The sequence below is a fragment of the Balaenoptera musculus genome, chromosome 11 (assembly GCF_009873245.2).
Source record: "Balaenoptera musculus isolate JJ_BM4_2016_0621 chromosome 11, mBalMus1.pri.v3, whole genome shotgun sequence".
Taxonomy (NCBI): domain Eukaryota; kingdom Metazoa; phylum Chordata; class Mammalia; order Artiodactyla; family Balaenopteridae; genus Balaenoptera; species Balaenoptera musculus.
In genome coordinates, this window is record NC_045795.1 from 42794638 (window position 1) to 42813603 (window position 18966).

The 18966-nt window shown below is 36.6% G+C and overlaps 1 protein-coding gene across 1 annotated transcript in view; it reads left to right on the plus strand.

Annotated features, from left to right (window-relative positions):
• GFRAL (GDNF family receptor alpha like) overlaps nt 1-18966 on the plus strand; it is a 57313-nt gene that overhangs the window by 37389 nt on the left and 958 nt on the right. Inside the window, 2 exon segments of the mRNA XM_036867701.1 lie at nt 17168-17263; nt 17350-17419. Coding sequence (XP_036723596.1) covers nt 17168-17263; nt 17350-17419 — 166 coding nt within the window.

Genomic DNA, 18966 nt, shown 5'->3' on the forward strand with positions numbered 1-18966 from the left:
CATTGGAATTGGTTTCAGAACCAAAAAAAAAAAAAAAAAGAAAAGAAAAAAAATGCCATCCCTAGAATCATGATTCCTAAATGTGTTTCAGTTTGCTTACCAAGCCAGTGGAGCAAAAGATCTCATCACCTCCCATTTATCCCCATGCGATAGAGTCAAGAGCAAGAGAGGTGCTGGTTTTGATTAAAGAATGGTGAGGTGATGACTGTTTCTTATTATGAATAAATTATTAATACCCCAGACGTATTAGGACCAAGATTGTCATGTTATAAACATGAAAAAGTAAACATGGATCCCTGGAGGAAGTCTTGTTGGCCCTGCAATTTCACTGTCCACAGTGATAACCACTGATGTGATGGATAAAAGTCACAAGTCAGAAAACCTCAAAACAGTGTCATCACTTGAGTTACTGCACGCAACACCCAATATTCAGAAAATAGTGCAGAACTGAGTGAAATTGTGCTTGGAGGTGAAGAGTAACCAAGGGGAAGGGGGGGATCAGCTAGATAAGGTTACTTATTTGAATCTCCAAAATGAAACCTGAATGTATTTGAATAAGTCATATTTCCCACACTAACCTCCACACAGAAACATCTCAGGTCCCCTAAGTTCATTACCGAAAATTCAGTCCTTGCCCCCCGATGCCAAATGAGAGTAATAAGGACTAGGTTTTGAGGACAAAGGAAAGAGAAATTTACTGATTCACCAGCAAATGAGGAGGGTAACAGACTAGTTTCTTGAAAACTACCTTCCTGCCTTCTGGGGAGAAAGCAGGAGTCTTAAAGGAAATTCTTGGGTTTCTATGGTTAAGATGAGAGAAACAAGCAAAATCAGCAAGAATGCCCACCCATGTTAATCAGTAACAAAGAATGCACAGTAACAAAGAATGTAAGTTTTTCTTCCCAACAATGGAGGGAGGGACGGGAAAAACAGTTTCATTTAGCAATCATCCATCAAACAGTTTCACCCTTGTGACCTGTTACAAGTTTGCCCTAGATTTGCCCACCCTCCCAAGGAGAGCGGTGAGTAAGCAAGACTCAGTTTCCAGGTTTGACTACGTGGGATGCTCGAACCTCTCTGATGGTGTCCTTGGGGCTGCCCTGGAAGGCACCATCTTTAGAATAGGGATGGGGAGCTTATAGATGAGGTTTTCCTGTGCATTTGGCTCTATTGACATCACTTGTTACAGAAAGCAATGGCTATCTGGTGTTGGTGCTCTCCAAGTGCATCATCACCTGCCTCAAAGAAACTGCAGAAAGAATGACTGATGGCCAGAAGCAGATTCCTACAACAGGGTGTTAATATTAATAGTGTCAGGATCTGGATCAATGCTTGAAAATAATCCTCCCATTTGACAAGCTACGAAGAACATTTTAATGGATATGTTTGCCAATTCTCCTCAACAATGTGAAATAATAACATGGAGAAAACTGAAGTAATATAAGATATAATATTCTTAAGATGAAGGTTTAGGGAGAGGAATAGATTGAGAGTTTGGGATTGACATGTGCTCACTGCTATATTTAAATAGATAACCAACAAGAACCTACTGTATAGCACAGGGAACTCTTTTCAATATTCTGTAATAACCTAAATGGGAAAAGAATTTGAAAAAGATTAGATATATGTATATGTATAACTGAATCACTTAGGCTGTACATCTGAAACTAACACAACATTGTTAATCAACTGTACTCCAATATAAAATAAAAATTTAAAAATAATTTAAAGGAAAGATGAAGGTTTAATAAACATCTAAAAATACTGCTTGCCAGTTTAAAGCTGTCCCCTGGCTATGGACACTAGCTTACTTATCTTTTATTTCCTTTGATCCCTATGACCTAATTGAGGGCTTACTGTGTGTTGAACACTAGTCTGTTCATTTGATGGCTTGTTTAATTAATTTGTATAAGCAACAGATGAAGGAGATGCTTGCTCTTTCACCAAAGAAAAAGTTGGGGCACCTAGAAGTTAGTAACTTGCCCAAGGTACCACAGAAGGCAACAGAGGCAGAATTTAAACAAGGCAGTTTGGGGCACCAGAAATTGTGATTTTTAAACAACCATAATGTACTTCTCTCATGTAATGATGTGAAATTTATAATTGTCATTGATTATAAATGTTACATTTCCCAGGGAACATGTGTATAGAACAAAAGCATCCTTGAAAGTGTGTTTGCTGGAAAGGGAGTATGCTTTAATGCAAAGAACAAGAGCTTAGGAAACAAGTTTGATCCCTAATACCCCAGGTGGTATGGAGGAAATCAGTTACACTCACCCTAGACCTCAGGTTTCTCACAAATTAAATTTTGGTAACAGTTTAACAGAAATAGATGATCTTTGATATTAGATGTGCCCTGATATTCTTGGATTAGGTGACGTGATATTTGAGGCCAGTACCTTTTCAGCAAACCTCCCTGCTACCTATGTATAGGACCAGCTCTGGAGAGAATCTTTTTTTAATGCCAAAAAGACCAGTAGTCTGCCAAGACTTTTCCTTCCTATGATTATACCAAAATCTTATGAAAGTATGTATCCTTTCTTTCTTTGCCCTTGGAAAAAATGCTCATTCTTTCAGAGATCTAAGTTGAGATTTGGAGTAAAAGGGTTTTCCTCTAGTGTTGAATTACCTTTTATTGCTTTGTTTTCCAAATTCTAAATAGCCTTATAAATAATGTATCCCAGACTTAGTAAAAAATCATCGTACTATGTGTTTCTTTGCTTCTATTCCTTATACGTTTAAATCTATAAAATTGCATATTTTTAGTGAGGAATGTGGTAATTTTCACTTAAGGCACAGTCAAAATAGGATGTGAAACTTTTGCTATATACAAATCCAATAAGTTAGTCATTATTTGCCACTCTGACCAGACGTGTGTGTGTGTGAGTTTAAGTGAATATGTGTGTGTTGGCTTTTGTGTTTGGAAGTACTTGTGTGGAGGGAATCATTAGCTGGTTTAATTGGGGTAATTTAAAATCAGGTTTCAGAGAGACACACAACTTCTCATCTCTGAAGATTTGACTAAGAGAGACATCAGACCTGGTTGTACCTTCCATCTTCATTGGCTAAGGTTCTGATCAGATACTCTATGGAGTAACCTGGCAGATTTAGGAACTTTCAAAATTCAAAACTCCCTTAAGGGAAGCGACATGGGGTAGGGGGGTTTTCCCTAAAGATGTAGCCCATTCCAGTGGAGACAAATGCTGGCTTGAGTTTCACCACTAGGTTTACTTGCATGCAAAAGTTCCCAATAAAATCCAGCTGGTTTAAATTTTGTCTGCAGACCTGAAAACCAGCAAATTTGGCTTGGCTTTTTATTTTGCAAAAAATGCTTCACACAGCTATAATCTGGAAATACTGAAGTGTCCAAACCCTCCACAGAAACAACAGAACAGCTGTCCCCTACCTTCACTTTTTCCCAGCTCTATCCTTAAAGGCTTAGGTGTTAAGGGAGGGGAAAAACTGCCACTGAGCATGATTCTATGAATCATCCATGACTACCTTTGTCATTTGCTCTAAACCAAAAAGGAAAGATTAAAGAGTTGCCATTGATGAGTGAGACAACTCACATTTTGGCATCACTAGAGAAGGAAGGTGCATTTAAGATCATGGAGGGAAATGAAACAACAAAACAATACTGTTACAATTTGAACAATCACTGACTCCAGTATGTGAAAGCACAGTGTTATCTTTTCCATTTTCCACCCTTACACTTTCATTGGCTTCATACAATCCCCTTATTGCCCATAATTGGGGATGAAGTTAGTGCCAGAGCTACATAAAACAAGCAGTCTTTCCTTTATACTTTCTGTGTATCATGATTGTGTATGTGAAGTCATAAAAATCATTTATTATGAGCATGTGTATTCCTGGCTTAAAGAGCCAAGTATTCTTGTGACAACAATATAATAGCATCAAATGTATTCCCATAAAACACCACATGTGGACACTTAATAGTTATTGCCCTGGCACCTACATGCTGGGATATCATCTTAAAGGAGGACTTCTTCAAAAAAACAAACGTTTGATACTTACACAGATAAAATCCCCTAAGTGAGACAGGTTAGTAAGGGGTAGAGATTTAAGAATTCATTGATAATGACAATCATTCATCTTCTGTTAGTATCAGATTGTCTCAAACCATCTTCTCGAGTTCTTTTCATGGGTTCAAGTATACCCTCTACAGCATTGCAAACATCAGTAAATATTCTTTCAAAGTTGCAAGAATGCCCTAACACTACATTGGTATCTAGTAAACAATTCTTATTCTTCTCACCCATTACTCTTTGGAAAGCATTTACTGGGGGCTTGTGATACAAATCACAGTAAACAAATTGGTTTTCAAACTAGGTAAAAGAATGTGGAATGGATAAAAGCTGCTTTGTCGGACAGTGTGAGTGTTTGGTGATGTTTTTAAAGTGTGTGTCTGTGACAGAAATTATTCCCACTGTCTCTTGCATTTCTGCTGGCTTCCAGCTTAGGGTGGAATGGCTTCCTTTGGTTGCCACTGACACTGAATACTGGGCTTTCCCAATTTGCAATACACTCAGAGTTTGCCAGAACTCTGGGACTGATGTTTTACCCTTGCATTAGTACCTGGGTCAGCTGGTCAGACACTGTAGGCATATGGTAGGGACTTTCAAAGCAACTCAACTTCAGAAAGAGGCCAGAGCCCACTAGTTCCTGATGGTACATCTACTTCAGGTGGGAGTCAAGGCAATCTGAAAGGAGGGAAGCCATATAAATCAGACTGCAGAGCTTTCTTCAAAGGGCACCTTATCTTAGGGATACACTGCTATGTGTCCCTGAGGTCTGTGTAGGAAGATGCTGTGGGTGATGTTTTAAGTTTCCAGACCAGCCATCATTCCATACCTGCATCTCAAGTCTCTCACTCTTCCTAGTGTAACAGACAGCCTGAAATGTACAATGATATTTTGTTTGAAGTCCATATGGTAGTTATTACATTAAGAATGTACACTAAGCATATGTCTACAATCCTAATAGCTCCTTCCAACACTTCTACATGGCTGCATCAACCCAGTTAATTTTTCTCACTGTTCTTTGGCCCTAACTTCCATTCCAACACCCCTCCTCTACAATGGAAATATTGTTGGTTTTAATTGTTTTTGTTCTTTTAATGCTGCCAGGTAGCTGAAAGGGAACTTGTGAGGTGGTGAGGTCTCTTACTGATCCAAATAAAGTTATCTTCCATTGGTAAAACTGGCTCGGCAGTGACTATCCCTGTATCTGGTCATGCCCACCCATTCCTGATTTTTTTCAAAGCCGTGATCTATTAAAAAACATAATTCTCCAACCTCTTCCTCTCTAACAACCTCTATTCCACTAGCTCACAATAGTGTGATTTACAGTATGATCTGTTTCTTTCACCTCCAAAACCATGTGTTTTCTACTCTCTACCAACGGTTCTCTATCCTGACCATAACACTGAAAGCATCTAGAGAGATTTTGAAATTAAGAATGTCTAGTACTTTAATTCTCTCTTCTCCCTTGACCTATTAAGTCAAACCCTATAGTGGTAAGGCCAAGGAATCTAATTTTAAATGCTCCATAGTTAATGCTTATATGCAACCACAATCAGAACATACTTTTCAAATTTAAAAAAAATTATAGCTTCTATGTAGACCCTCTGCAATATACTTTATATGTCTTGTCGCACTTAATCCTCACAACAAGTCAATAAATGTTATTGTCCTCATCGAATAGAATAGGAAAGTGGGTACAGAAGAGTTTTTTTGTTTAAGTACCTCCAGTCACACATTTAGCAAATTTTAGAGCAAGGACTTGAGTCTGTGGCTTGAAGCCAAAGGCTGGCCTCTTTCCACAATGCCATACTGCTCCTTATTATATTGTCTGTATTTACTGGTAGCCTCTCTTTATTTTCAATTCTCATTATGTCTTTGTGGGATGATTTAATGTGAAGAAACAGCTGGAAAATCCATATTAACAAAGTCCTACTATCTTGTGTTGTAATGCAAGTCAAAGGAGTTTAGGAATAAAAATAATGGGGCCCTCTTTGATTTGGGTATAATTTAATCCCAGTAGAGATAATGATATTGCATCTCATACTTATTTTTAAGAATAAGGTGAACGTGACATTAGTATTGGTGCATGAGAGATAAGGAGAGACTGCATGACTATACATCCCATGGCCCCATATTTCCCCCAAAACAGAGAAAAGCATTCTCATTCCCCAAATGAAGACCATTCTTCAATGGTCTCATCACCTTTCTCCAAGTCTCCTCTCCTCCTTTCTCACCTTTCTTTAACTTTTTTTCACTTTTTTTTTCTCCCTCTACCTACTATTCAATTGAGAGTTATAAGAGAGGAGAGAAGAAAAAGAGGTAATATTAATTAAGAAGCTACCATTTGTCAACAATTTTCATTTATGGTACATTATTACCCCTGAATTAGTCAGCTTTTGCAGGGTTAGGCAGTTACATACAATCTCCAAGCTTCAGTGACTTACAAACCCAAAGACTGATTTCTAGGTTATGCCACATGTAGGCAGCTCTGGGCTGACAGCTGAGGCTCTGCTCCCCATTTCTAGACTTAGGCTAAAGGCATGGCCACTCTTTGGAACATGACGTTTTTGTGGTAGAAACAAAAACTAAGCGACGGAATCACTCAAACTTCTGCTTGAACATAACATACATCATTGCTGCTCACATTTTTTTTTTTATAAATGTATTTATTTTTATTTATTTATTTTTGGCTGCATTGGGTCTTTGTTGCTGTGCGTGGGCTTTCTTTAGTTGCGGTGAGCAGGGGCTATTCTTCATTGCGGTGCATTGGCTTCCCATTGTGGTGGCTTCTCAGGTTGCAGAGTACAGACTCTAAGCGCACAGGCTTCAGTAGTTGTGGCACGCAGGCTCAGTAGTTGTGGCGCACAGGCTTAGTTGCTCCACAGTATGTGGGATCTTCCCGGACCAGGGATCGAACCCATGTCTCTGCATTGGCAGGTGGATTACCAAGCACTATGCCACAAGGGAAGTCTCAACTGCTCACATTTTTGACTAACTCAAGTCAAGGTGAAGCCCAACCACAGGGGGCAGTAAAACAGACTCTTCTCATGGAAGGTGGTTCTCTAAGCCACATGGCATTGGGTGGTAGGAGTTTAATTCATTACAGTGAAAGAGGAGTGAATCCTCCTACAAAATAATACAATCTGTGGGGAGGGATAAATTAGGAGTTTGGCATTAACAGATACACACTACTATATATAAAATGGATAAACAACAAAGCCCTACTGTATAGCAAAGGGAACTATATTCAATATCTTGTAATAAGCTATAATGGAAAAAATCTGAAAAAGAATATACATACATATATGTATATATATATATATATATATGACTGAATCACTTTGCTGTACACCTGAAAATAACACAACTTTGTAAATCAACTATACTTCAATCTTAAAAATAAATAAATAAATAAATAATACAATCTATCTCAACTCCCTCTCTACATGTGAGCAGCATGAGGCTCAGAGGTTAAACTAACTTGTCCAAGGCTACTGCAGCCAGTGGATGACTCAACTAAGATTGTGATGGAGTTCTGGTTCCAAAGCCAGGGCTCTTTGCTATGAGCAGTCAAGTTGAAAAGTAGAGAGGTAAACGTTGCAGTTCTCTCCTCTATGACTCTTTCTTCTTTCAGGCCAAATCTATTCAAATACATCGTGTTGTCTCAAGAACCTAAGGGTCATCTTTGATTTAACTTTGCATTTTTAATATCAAATAAAACTCTAAATTATATAATATTTTAAAATTATGTAATTTATTGAGCACTTATTTTGTGCCAAGCACAGTTCCAAACTCTCTTTATATATTGTCACATTTAATTTTTAATTAAATTTTGTGGTTGGCATTATCCGATTTTAAAGCTAAGGGAACAGAGGACCAGTAAGTTGCCTAAAATGACAGCTCTGGGAGGAGGCAGAATCCAGATCTGATTCTGACGCTTCTGCTACTCTCTGATCATTCTGCTTTCCAACAGAAAGCTCTTTGTTTTAAATATGCCCTTACATTTCCTCTCTTCTCTACTCCAACTTCTCCCACCTATTTTTAGTTTTCATCTTCCCATGCCTAAACTGCTGCTGTAGCTTCCTTATTAGATCTCCCCATCATGGATAGACTAATTCTCGAACTTTGACTTGATCTTGTTATTTCTGTGTGCTCTCCACTGCCCCTGCTTTCATCTCTCCCACATCTGAATGCCTTCATCCAATTTTCAAGGACACCCAAAATGTAAATCAGCCTTATTTCCCACCATTCATCAAATGCGTACCTTTCCCCTAGGTGTCCTTTATCAATTCCCACTGCGCTTGAATCACATTATTCACCTTACCCAAAATTCCACTGAGAATTTCATGAGAACAGGGTCATGTACCATCCCACGAATGTACCCCATGTTGATTGTCATGGCGTTAGCTTTGAAGTAGGAAATAATTACTCAACTGGAAAATCTTTACTTGGGTCCAAATATGCTGGTTTCTGTCCCATGGTCCTGTGGACATTTATAGGTGACTAGGTATAAATGATCCATGAACTCTTAGCTCTGCTGGAATGGCTCTCCGAAGTAGAGGGCAGATTCTAAATTCTCCATATCCCATGAGGACAAGTTGAGAAATTGAAGAATAGCAGATTAACTAGCAGCAAACCTGGAATTAATGTTGCATCACGCCGACCACTGCAAGAGGTAATAAAAGTAGCATTTGGGAGGTCAGACATCTCCCAAACCACAGGGTGAAAATTTTGCTTGACTCCCAGGAGTAGAGAACAAGAGAAATTATGGTGTCAGGTGCTTGTGAATATGTGTGCTTAATAGAGGAAAGGATTATAAATTAGAGCCTACATTGATGGGCACAAAATATTGTTCATATGGTGTTCTCTGAATTTCCATTGACTAAGTACAAATAAGAATCCTTAATAAATATTTATGCCCACCCAAATACATAAATATTTGCCTGTAAGTCACATATGCCCCCGTTTTGCAAGATTTTTAAATGGATTCCCAGATATAACCCATGGAGAAAATAAAGGTAGGTAAAGTGTGCCCCGCTAGTATAGTATATACTTGCAGCAAAAAAGCACGTAGTTTATTTTCTCTTACCTAGAATTTTACAAAGTTGTCTACTTATGGGCTCTTTGATTTTTCTAGCACATAAAAGTATTCTGCAGAGCTAGTGTTTCATGGAACAGCTTAGAAAACTCTGCCTCTTCTAACAAACCTGGACTTTCCTGTGTCTACCTGGAATCAGGTTTCTGAAATAGAAAATGACAGAAGGTTCTACTTCAGTCAGTTGGCCTCGGGAGATCTTTCTAAGGAAAGGGGACAAGGGAGAAAAGAAGGAAGGGAAAAGAGAAGGAGAAAAAGAACCACAAAAGGAACCCCTTCGTTTATCCCTGTTTCCCTTCCCTTCCTCCCCACCTGTGCACATTTCTTCTCATGGAAGTTCCCAAGAGCTCTGTTATCTTAATATTAATTTTAATATTATTTTTCACTCTCAAAAATCTTGCAAACATAGGTATTACTAGTCTCATTTTACAAATGAGAACACTGAAGCTCAGAGAAATTCTCAAAATTCTCCTCATCCGATGACCAAGATGCTTACTCTTCGCCCATCAATGAACAAACTTGACTGCTAGAATTAATCACCAGGTGAAATAGTTTCTTAACAGATTTTTGTTGATTGGGCAACAATATGCATGGCAGTTGGGACACTGAATTTACATTTTAAGAAGTGGTGATAATATGTGAAAAATATGTGATTAATGTGAAGACCCTTGGCTAATGTCAGTTAAAGATGAGAAAGAACTAAACATGATATAATTATATATTTCAAAATGTATGCCACTGTGCAGGGGCAGATCATGTGTTATTTCAGACATGCAACTTGCTCATACACATTTTTTGGCCATCAGATAATCGCATGGGCATGGCATTGTGTCATCCATGTTATACTGTAAATTAGATGGATATGATGTCTATTCTGAAGAAGGTTGCTGTCTAAGAAGAATTAACAGTATATCTCATACTTTGGTATTCAACGTTTTGCTGAAGATTCGCAAATGTATGTGCATTGAAAAAATACTACAATTGTATAATTTTTTTCTCATTTTAAAACTCGGTAACTTACAAAATTTTCTGAATCACCTCATCATGCCAAATGACTATGAAGACTCTCCAAAAATGTATCTCTACCCTTTATTTTTTTCCCTAACTCTCTTTTCCTTGGTGTTTTCCATCGGTGTATGAAAAACTTGTGTACACCTGCCAGGTAAAGTCTTGTACATTTCCAAAAGGGGTAGACACTAGTGAATCATTCAGTTCCAAACAAAGACATCAGAAAGCTATCTGGATAATTAATGGTATTGTCACGTATACTTTTTCATTAAAAAATTCTGTATGTTAAAAACCTCCAAACATGAAAACATAAACTTTTAAAATTGATAAAATATAGTGTAGATTATTCCCATTCTTAGCTTACATTTGTCTTATTACAAGACCTCCTATATAATTCAAGGTAAAAATTCAACATCTCCTAGAATGTAATTCACAGTAAAAATTACTGTTCAATTTTGGGAACACATTTTTGTCTATTGAACTCATTCCAGATATAGACAGATTTAAACCGTGGGATTACTTTATATTTTTCATCTGAGACTCAGGTTGTATTGATGTAGACATACATTACAGCAACAACAAAAAAAAATAGTTACACTGCTCTTTTGTGTATTATTCTTTGTATGCCCTTTGTCTGGTGAATACTCTGGAAAGCTTTACATATGGTCCTAACTCTACATCTGTAAAAACAGAAAATACTCATATTGATATCATAGTCTAAGATATCACCTTGAAAATTACGGCATTCATTTTTTTTTAATATTTCTGTTAAACGTCAAAGTTAAAGTGGTTGATTTATTTGATTTGAAATAGAAAATGATGAACATATTTCAGAGGTGTGTGCAAGTTGAAAAATCCTACGGGTATACGTGAGGCATTTCAGATGCTTTAGTTATTAGATTTTTTTGTCTTCTATTGTGATTTTCATCAACAGAAAATTATATATATGTATATTATATATATAATCATGGATATTTGTGATCAGATAATACTACTAAGTGCTTCTTATTGTACAATACTATCAAATTCAACTGGTCCCTATTATTTTTCAAATCTATTTCCTAATCCATATGGCTGCCACATTAGAAAAAGCTGAAAATGTTTTACATGCTTTTGTGGTCTCCACGACGTTTTTCAAAATATATATTTGGTAGAAAATTTTGCTACAAATTACATCTTCACTATTTATCAACTCTGTGATCTTGGACAAGACAGCTATTCTGAGTTTCTTTAAGTTGAGCTAATAATTCCTATGTGGCTAGTTGTTATAAAATTTAAAGTGTTTGTCAAAGTGCCTTGTAAAGTGTTAAGCACCATATACATGAAAGTAAAGCATTTTGTATGTTACATGAGTACGTACATGCATCTCTCTCTGCCATTCTGTATACAGATATATGAACATATATATTCTGCCAGCATCATCATCATCACCTAGGAAGCTTTAAGAGATTCAGTGTCTCTGCATTATCCCAGACCTACTGAATCAAAATTGCCATTTTAAGATAAACAGAAGATTCATATTAATGTTTGGAAAACATTGCTCTGTGTGGTCTAGTGACAGTGAGATCTCTCTCTCTCTCCCCACAAACACACATATACATGTAGCAGCCAGAGAGCTAGGCAGTGATACCAACAAAGGAAAGTAGATTTATCATCTTGAGTTGATAAAAGAACAGCCTAGAAAGCTACTTCCTATTTTAATTAGAACTGACCATCAATAGTAATAGAAGGGTAAAAAGTATTAAGCGGCTCATTCCTGGAATGGTGATGACAGTCCAGAATGAGGCAGAATGGATCACTGCACTGAAATTTTGACTAAAATAATCTAAGAAGTCCCATCCAATTTTGTAATTCTACCCTACATACACACTTGTGTATTTACAGATATATACCCTAACCACAAATATTATATTCCTATTTTCAATCTATATCTTTAGATCTATTTTGTATGAGCCCAAAACTACAGATGACAAATTTTTTCTTACTTTCAAGCTTTAAAACATGGCCTTCTAAAACAATAATACTATATTGATCAAATCTAGTGTTAGTTTTCAGAAATAGTATCATTTTCATTCCAATTGTCATCTCAGTGACTATTTCATTATTTGCAGAAACTATTAAGAAAAACATGGAACATTTGAAATATTTTAGTAGTGCAGTTGAAATTCACCATAATCATCAAGCAAATCCATTAGACATGTGAACACCACTGTCATTCAACCACAGATAAAAGAGTGGTTACCAGGCTTGTCAATGCAGTCATTTACTAACACTGAGCTTTTGGCTCATGACAAAAGATCTAGGCAAATATTCTTGAAGGTATACTTATTCATTTATATGTTTTTTGGTTTTCTTTTGGTTTTGGTTTTGATATACAGAAAGCTGTACATATTTAATGCATACAGCTTGATGAGTTTGAAGATAAGTATACACCATGAAACCATCACCACAATCTATACCATAAGCATATCCATCACCTCCAAAGATTCCCTGCCATCCTCTATTATTATTTTGTGTGATAATGTAAATGATCAGGGACAGATCCCTCCCCCATACCCTCTGCTTTAGCTCCTAGCATCTGATGCATATTTCCTGAGTTTTTCAGATGCTTAAACCACCACCAAATGGAAGAAATTAACTACTTGATGATCATGAGCTTGTAGTCTGAAACTTCTGATGCCTAAGGATTGATAATGTTAACTGCCCAGTTACCTCAATATCAACCAATCAGAGAATTGTGCATGAGCTGATCACATACCCTGCAACTCCTCCCCTCACCTGGCCTTTAAAATGCTTTTCTGGAACCCTGCAGGGAGTTCAGGGTAATTTGAGTACGAGCCACCAGTTTTCCTTGCTGGGCCCTGCAATAAACCTTTCTGTGCTCCAAACTCCGACATTTCAGTTTGTTTGGGTTCACTGTGTGTTGGGCACACGAACTTGCGTTTGGTAATAATTTGAGCACTTAACCTAAGATCTACCTTCTCAGAAAAATTGTAAACATACGATTCAGTACTGTTAATGATAGGCACTATGGTGTACAGTAGATTCCTAGACTCATTCATCTTGCATCACTGAAACTTTATACCCGTTGACTAATAACTCCTAAGTTTCTGCTTCCCCCCAGCCCCTGGCAACCACAGTGTGTTTAGCCACAGTGGAAGAAAATAAACCTAAGACATGCTTTTATCGTCTTTGAAGTTTGTGAACTAAATAAAAGAATATGCCTCATTGATGCATGCTATGACTGTTTAGGGAAAGCATATTATTTAGTTGGTTTAGTTTTTACTACATACATTTTAGTAGCAATGATGTTATATCCATGTTAGGTGTTTACACCTTGATTTATCATATTACTAAAGTATTGGTTTTTCAAACATGTAGCTGCTGATATGTTTTCCCTTCTTCCCAGCAGCAATGCTCCTTAGATCCACTTCAGCAGGACGTTTTCATACACTGATGATCAAAAGAGTCCATGATACATGGAATCTCAATCCTGATCGTAAGGTGAAACAATTCAAAACTCACTTCTAATTTACATACCTTCAGATAAGACAATATTGACCAAATTATAAATAAAACCGACCCTGGGATACCCAAGAAGATCATCCTTGAATTTTCATTCTCACTAAGATGTTGCCATGGTATTGGTGCTCTTTTATTTAAACTTCTAAAGAAAACAATAGAATTTTAACTATGCCATGAGATGTATTAACGGAGATAAATTAGGATTTTGGAATTAACATACACACACTACTATATATAAAATAGATAACCAACAAGGACCTACTGTATAGCACAGGGAACTATATTTAATATCTTTTAATAACCTACAATGGAAAAGAATCTGAAAAAGAATATATATATATATATAAAACTGAATCACTTTGCTGTACACCTGAAACTAACACAACATTGTAAATCAATTATACTTCCATTAGAAAAAGACAGCTACAAAAATAAATTTTAAAAACTGTTCTATGAAAATGTTCATTTTCATCAAATTTTTCCTCCAATGAGACTCTTCTAGATTATGCTTTATTTAAATTTTAATTGAAGGTTTACAGATTTGCAGTTTGTGCTAAGTTTAATTTCTGTTTCAAGAATTCTGACATTTATTTTTAAATCATTACTTTGTGCCTGATTTACCACATTTTTTACAATGCATTTACCACTTCATATAAATTATACAAAGTAGTGGTTTGGTCTGCATCAGCTCTCAGCCACTGCTGTACAAGGCTTTTGGAAGAAAAAAGGAGAAATGATCCCATCTCTGAAGCTCATTTGGGGAGAATACTATATAAATTTGTTCTTACTGTAAGGTTGAAATTAATCTTGATTTCCTGTCAAATGTACAGGGATTTTACAATATAGTTCATAATAATGTTTAATTCCTCTAGGGTAGGAGTTAAGATAAACAAGTCACTGACAGTGTTTATCTATAAACATAGCAAATGGTGTGGGACTGAGGTTGGTTATTAATTCTGCCGACTTTAATTTCATGGTTATAAAACACAGTAAATCTCACTGTTTATAAAAGGTGGGAAAGAATCTCCAATGGGCTTCAGTAGCCAAGAAACCTTCTGTAACATTAATCTCTCTAACTGATATTTGGTATCCTCCTAGGGTGCAATATTTAAGATTGTGGAGTGACTGCTAGTCACGTTAAAATTTTCACTGGGATCATTAGCTAGCATTTCTGTCATTGATCTATTATAACTTTGTTAATGAGTTCCATGTGAGTGAAATTTAGTGAATGAGACGATTCTTTCTAAGCCTTGCTAGGTGAATGTTTAACAATTGCTTTAGGCAGTTATATATCTAAAAGATAGCCTAATTAATCAAAATCATACCTTTTTTCTTATACAAAGATGAATTGTAATACCTAACTAGGCAAGATGTACTGAATAATCAGCCAGTGTACATTATATACATTTACATTTAGGTCATGAATCTGCCTAAAATGTCACAAAATGCCATAAAATTAAAAAAGAAACAAAATAATTTATTCTTAATATTCCAATTTATCTAAATATAAGATTTGATTATGATCCCTTACTTCCCTAAAAATCTGTATGCTTGGGCTTTCCTGGTGGCGCAGTGGTTAAGAATCCGCCTGCCAATGCAGGGGACATGGGTTCAAGCCATGGTCCGGGAAGATCCCACATGCTGCGGAGCAACTGAGCCCGTGCGTCACAACTACTGAGCCTGCACTCTAGAGCCCACGACCCACAACTACTGAGCCCACGTGCCACAACTACTGAAGCCCGCGCGTCCTAGAGCCCGTGCCCCACAACAAGAGAAGCCACGGCAATGAGAAGCCCGCACACCGCAGAAAAGAGTAGCCCCAGCTCACTGCAGCTAGAGAAAGCCCGTGAGCAGCAACGAAGACCCAACGCAGCTATAAATAAATTTATTAAAAAAAAAAATCTGTATGCTTAATTTGATTGAAATTAATTCTTCCCCCAAAAAGGACAACTGTTATAAAAATGGTATTATTTGAAATAGTTCGATTTTTCCATTCCGACTTTCTAGTGAATAACAGAATTATTTTGTAACCACAAAAGTGAAAAAAAATCACAGCCTCTACCTCTATTGCTTTTACATTCAGAAGAGGTTGATTTTTCACTTCCCAAGAAGGTCAGACTTTTATAAATATAGGATAATCTGATATGTGAGCTGGGGATTAAAACAATCTTGAACTAAAAACGTCTTAACTGTGTTGGAGGTCAGACTCCTTGAGAATGAGTTTTCAATGATAAAATCCTCAGTTACTTTTCTAGCTCTTGTATTGGGCTGTTTCTCCTGGACCCACCCTGAGAGTTTTATTACTGATCTGAAACAGTCTGGCTCCTGTGCTTTCTACCAATTAGTCTCAACATAGATCTCAAACCTTGGCTTCCAAGGAGCTGGCTTCTGACAGCATCAGCCCTGGGTGGAGAGAGGCTGAATGGAACTGTTGGTAATATACCTTCTCATCTCCTTTCCTGCTCAGAGCCTCTTGTCACTCATGTCATTGGATGCAATACCCCGCTATTTGATACACTCACTTCCACAAAAAACTATCCAGTCAGGCTTAGACTTCCAGGTCTCAAAATGCATGAAACATCTATAAAAGACAGCAAAGGCTCTCTCAAGTGGAGGCTTTATCTGTTCCCCACCCCTTTTTTTTAAGCCTCAAAACCCACCTGAACCAATTATCATCAAAGAAATTGGTTATTGTGTTATTGGTATGTTTGACATTCATATATGTGTTGACTTGAATCAAAACTAGGGATGATTTCACTTCAAAGTTATCAATAAAGTCACCTAAAATAGATCTATCAGTTAAGTCTACAGATTACATCTTCTTGTCTTATGAGTTGTGAACTGAGGGTGGAAATGTGTTTAGTAAAACATGGTCAAGAAGACAAGGGCCACAGAATGGCCAAGAGGATCCCTTCGGTAAGGCAAAAATAGGTAAAAGCAATAGAAAGTGAAGGGGCTAAAAAAGGGAGACAGAATAGGGGAAATAGCAAAACCGGATATGGAAGTGTCTAGATAGAGGCAAACAGTGTGATTTGTTTAAGGAGTCTCCTTTACGTACTTTAAGAATTCATAAATACTGTGGGTCTTAGGGATATGAGATATTGTTAAAAGCACATTCAAACAATCACTCTTGTAAAGAAGGACTCTTTTTCTGTATCCCAATGGTTAGCCTTAAATTACTGTTTTTTTTTGTTCCTAGTCTATGTGTAAGGTACAATGAGCTGTCTTATAAAATGTAATCATTTTCCTAGTCATGGTTTGGAAAGAAAAACAACAACAACAACAACCACACAACTTCTATTATGAAATTATTTGATTAAAGGGTGAAAAAAAAGCTGTTAAAATTGAATAAAAGTACTCCCCGTTTCACCCAAATCTATCATATTTTATTAAGATAATGTCATAGAAATAAATTGTTGCCTTATAATACAAAGCAAATTAAAGATAATGCATGACTTTTAAATACTTTCATCTCATTTTCATTATTTTCTTTCAGATTATCTGACCCTGCATAATGTCAAAGGCATTACATTGCATAAAGGAAAACATGCAAAGGAAATAACTCTCAGTGGACTTCATTCCCCCTTCAGTGGTCAGTGAAAAATCCATCCTCTAAAATATTTTTAGTATTTGTTCTCTCTAAAAATCCAGTAATTAAAAAAAATCTTTTGTTTCTAGAAGTCATCTATGCTGTCATGTGCATGACAGTCATCTGTGGAATTCTTCTCTTGGTGATGGTCAAACTGAGGTAACTGGATGCAACTCAGAAGGGAAGGGCTAGAAAGGGACCAGCCCTGTGAAAGCACATTTCACAATGGCAGAGCTTACCAGGGCCGAGAAGGAAAGCTTCTCCATTAAGACTTAGGAAACCATTCTTAATGTGGGATGGGTACATGAAAACGTTACTCTGTCTTCATATGTAAGGTAAATGTGATCACAGGGATTCTTTCATGTTGCATTTTATAAGCACATATGCATTGCTCTCCCAATGAAATGGCTCCCAATCATTCCCCTGGTTTTCCTACAAAATCCAGATTGAACTTTGCTGCATGCCTTAATCAGATCACTTGCAGGATTAATCAGCTCATATAATGGACCTGCTGTGTACTTCATACACTTTATACTTAACTGAAAATTTACTCTTCACTCTAATTTCTTATATGCTAATGAGTTTTATTCATATTTTACCATGTAGTTATTAAATGAGACATGTAATGAGGCCTCACGGGGTAACCTTAGAAAGACATATTACTATTGCCTGATGTTAATTCACTCTTTCCAAATCTTCTGTTTCCTTGGCTGCCTTCATTGTGAATGTGAGACCTCAGGTTAGAGATACATCAACTTCTAGATTTCTACATGTCTAGGGTTTAAAATATTTCTACTTATATAACACTTACAAATAGATATAAAGTGGTGTTCAGTTGCTTAGTTTTAATTTTTAAAAAACCCTCATATTTAAATATCAATGCTGTTCATTTGCTTATTCATGATACAAATGTATACATTTTTGTATACAAAATGGAATACAAATATTCCATCACAGAGGTATAATTTGAGTATCATAAATGTTAATGAAGAAATATATATATTAAGTGTATATATACATATAGATTATATATATACACATAAAATATACTTCTCAGTAAGATTAGGCCTGGGGGCAGCAGAGGTGGTGGACATTTCTCTGATCTCATGACGCTCAGAGAAGAAGAGTCAGTAAACCTGATGATGCTTGTACACATATGGTTCCACAGACTCCAAGGCTTTGATGACCAGACAGATCAAGTGCAAGATTTAGTGGGGAAGGTGTATGGTGGTACCAAGGAGTTGGGCACGTGATGAGTGTGTGCTCTGTCTACAGACATTCAAACTTACTTATTTTTAAAAGTAATCCCAGCTAAACATATTCCCTTGTTGGATCCAGCTCCTCTAACTGTTTAATTTAATGCTGACCAATATCAATACCAAACAAACTGCTTCTCTCCAAGGCCTTAAAAGTTGTATTTGTATGAAAAGATATTCTTTGAGTTCCAAGATATAGTTTAAAGGCCAACAAATAAGAGTCAGTTTCAAGGGGGAAAAATAGCATTTGGAATTTATTAAACTTTCCTTTATTTGGTTTAAAATATTTGCGAGCATGGTTCAGTTACTGGGCCTGCCTAGATATTCCATCACAGAGGTATTGTTTGAGAGAAGCACAAAAAAACTTTCTAGCTTAGCAAAAATCTTAAAGGCTTTCAATCTTTATTTTTTAGTCACTCACTTAATGTATAAAGTTCACATCTGTCACCT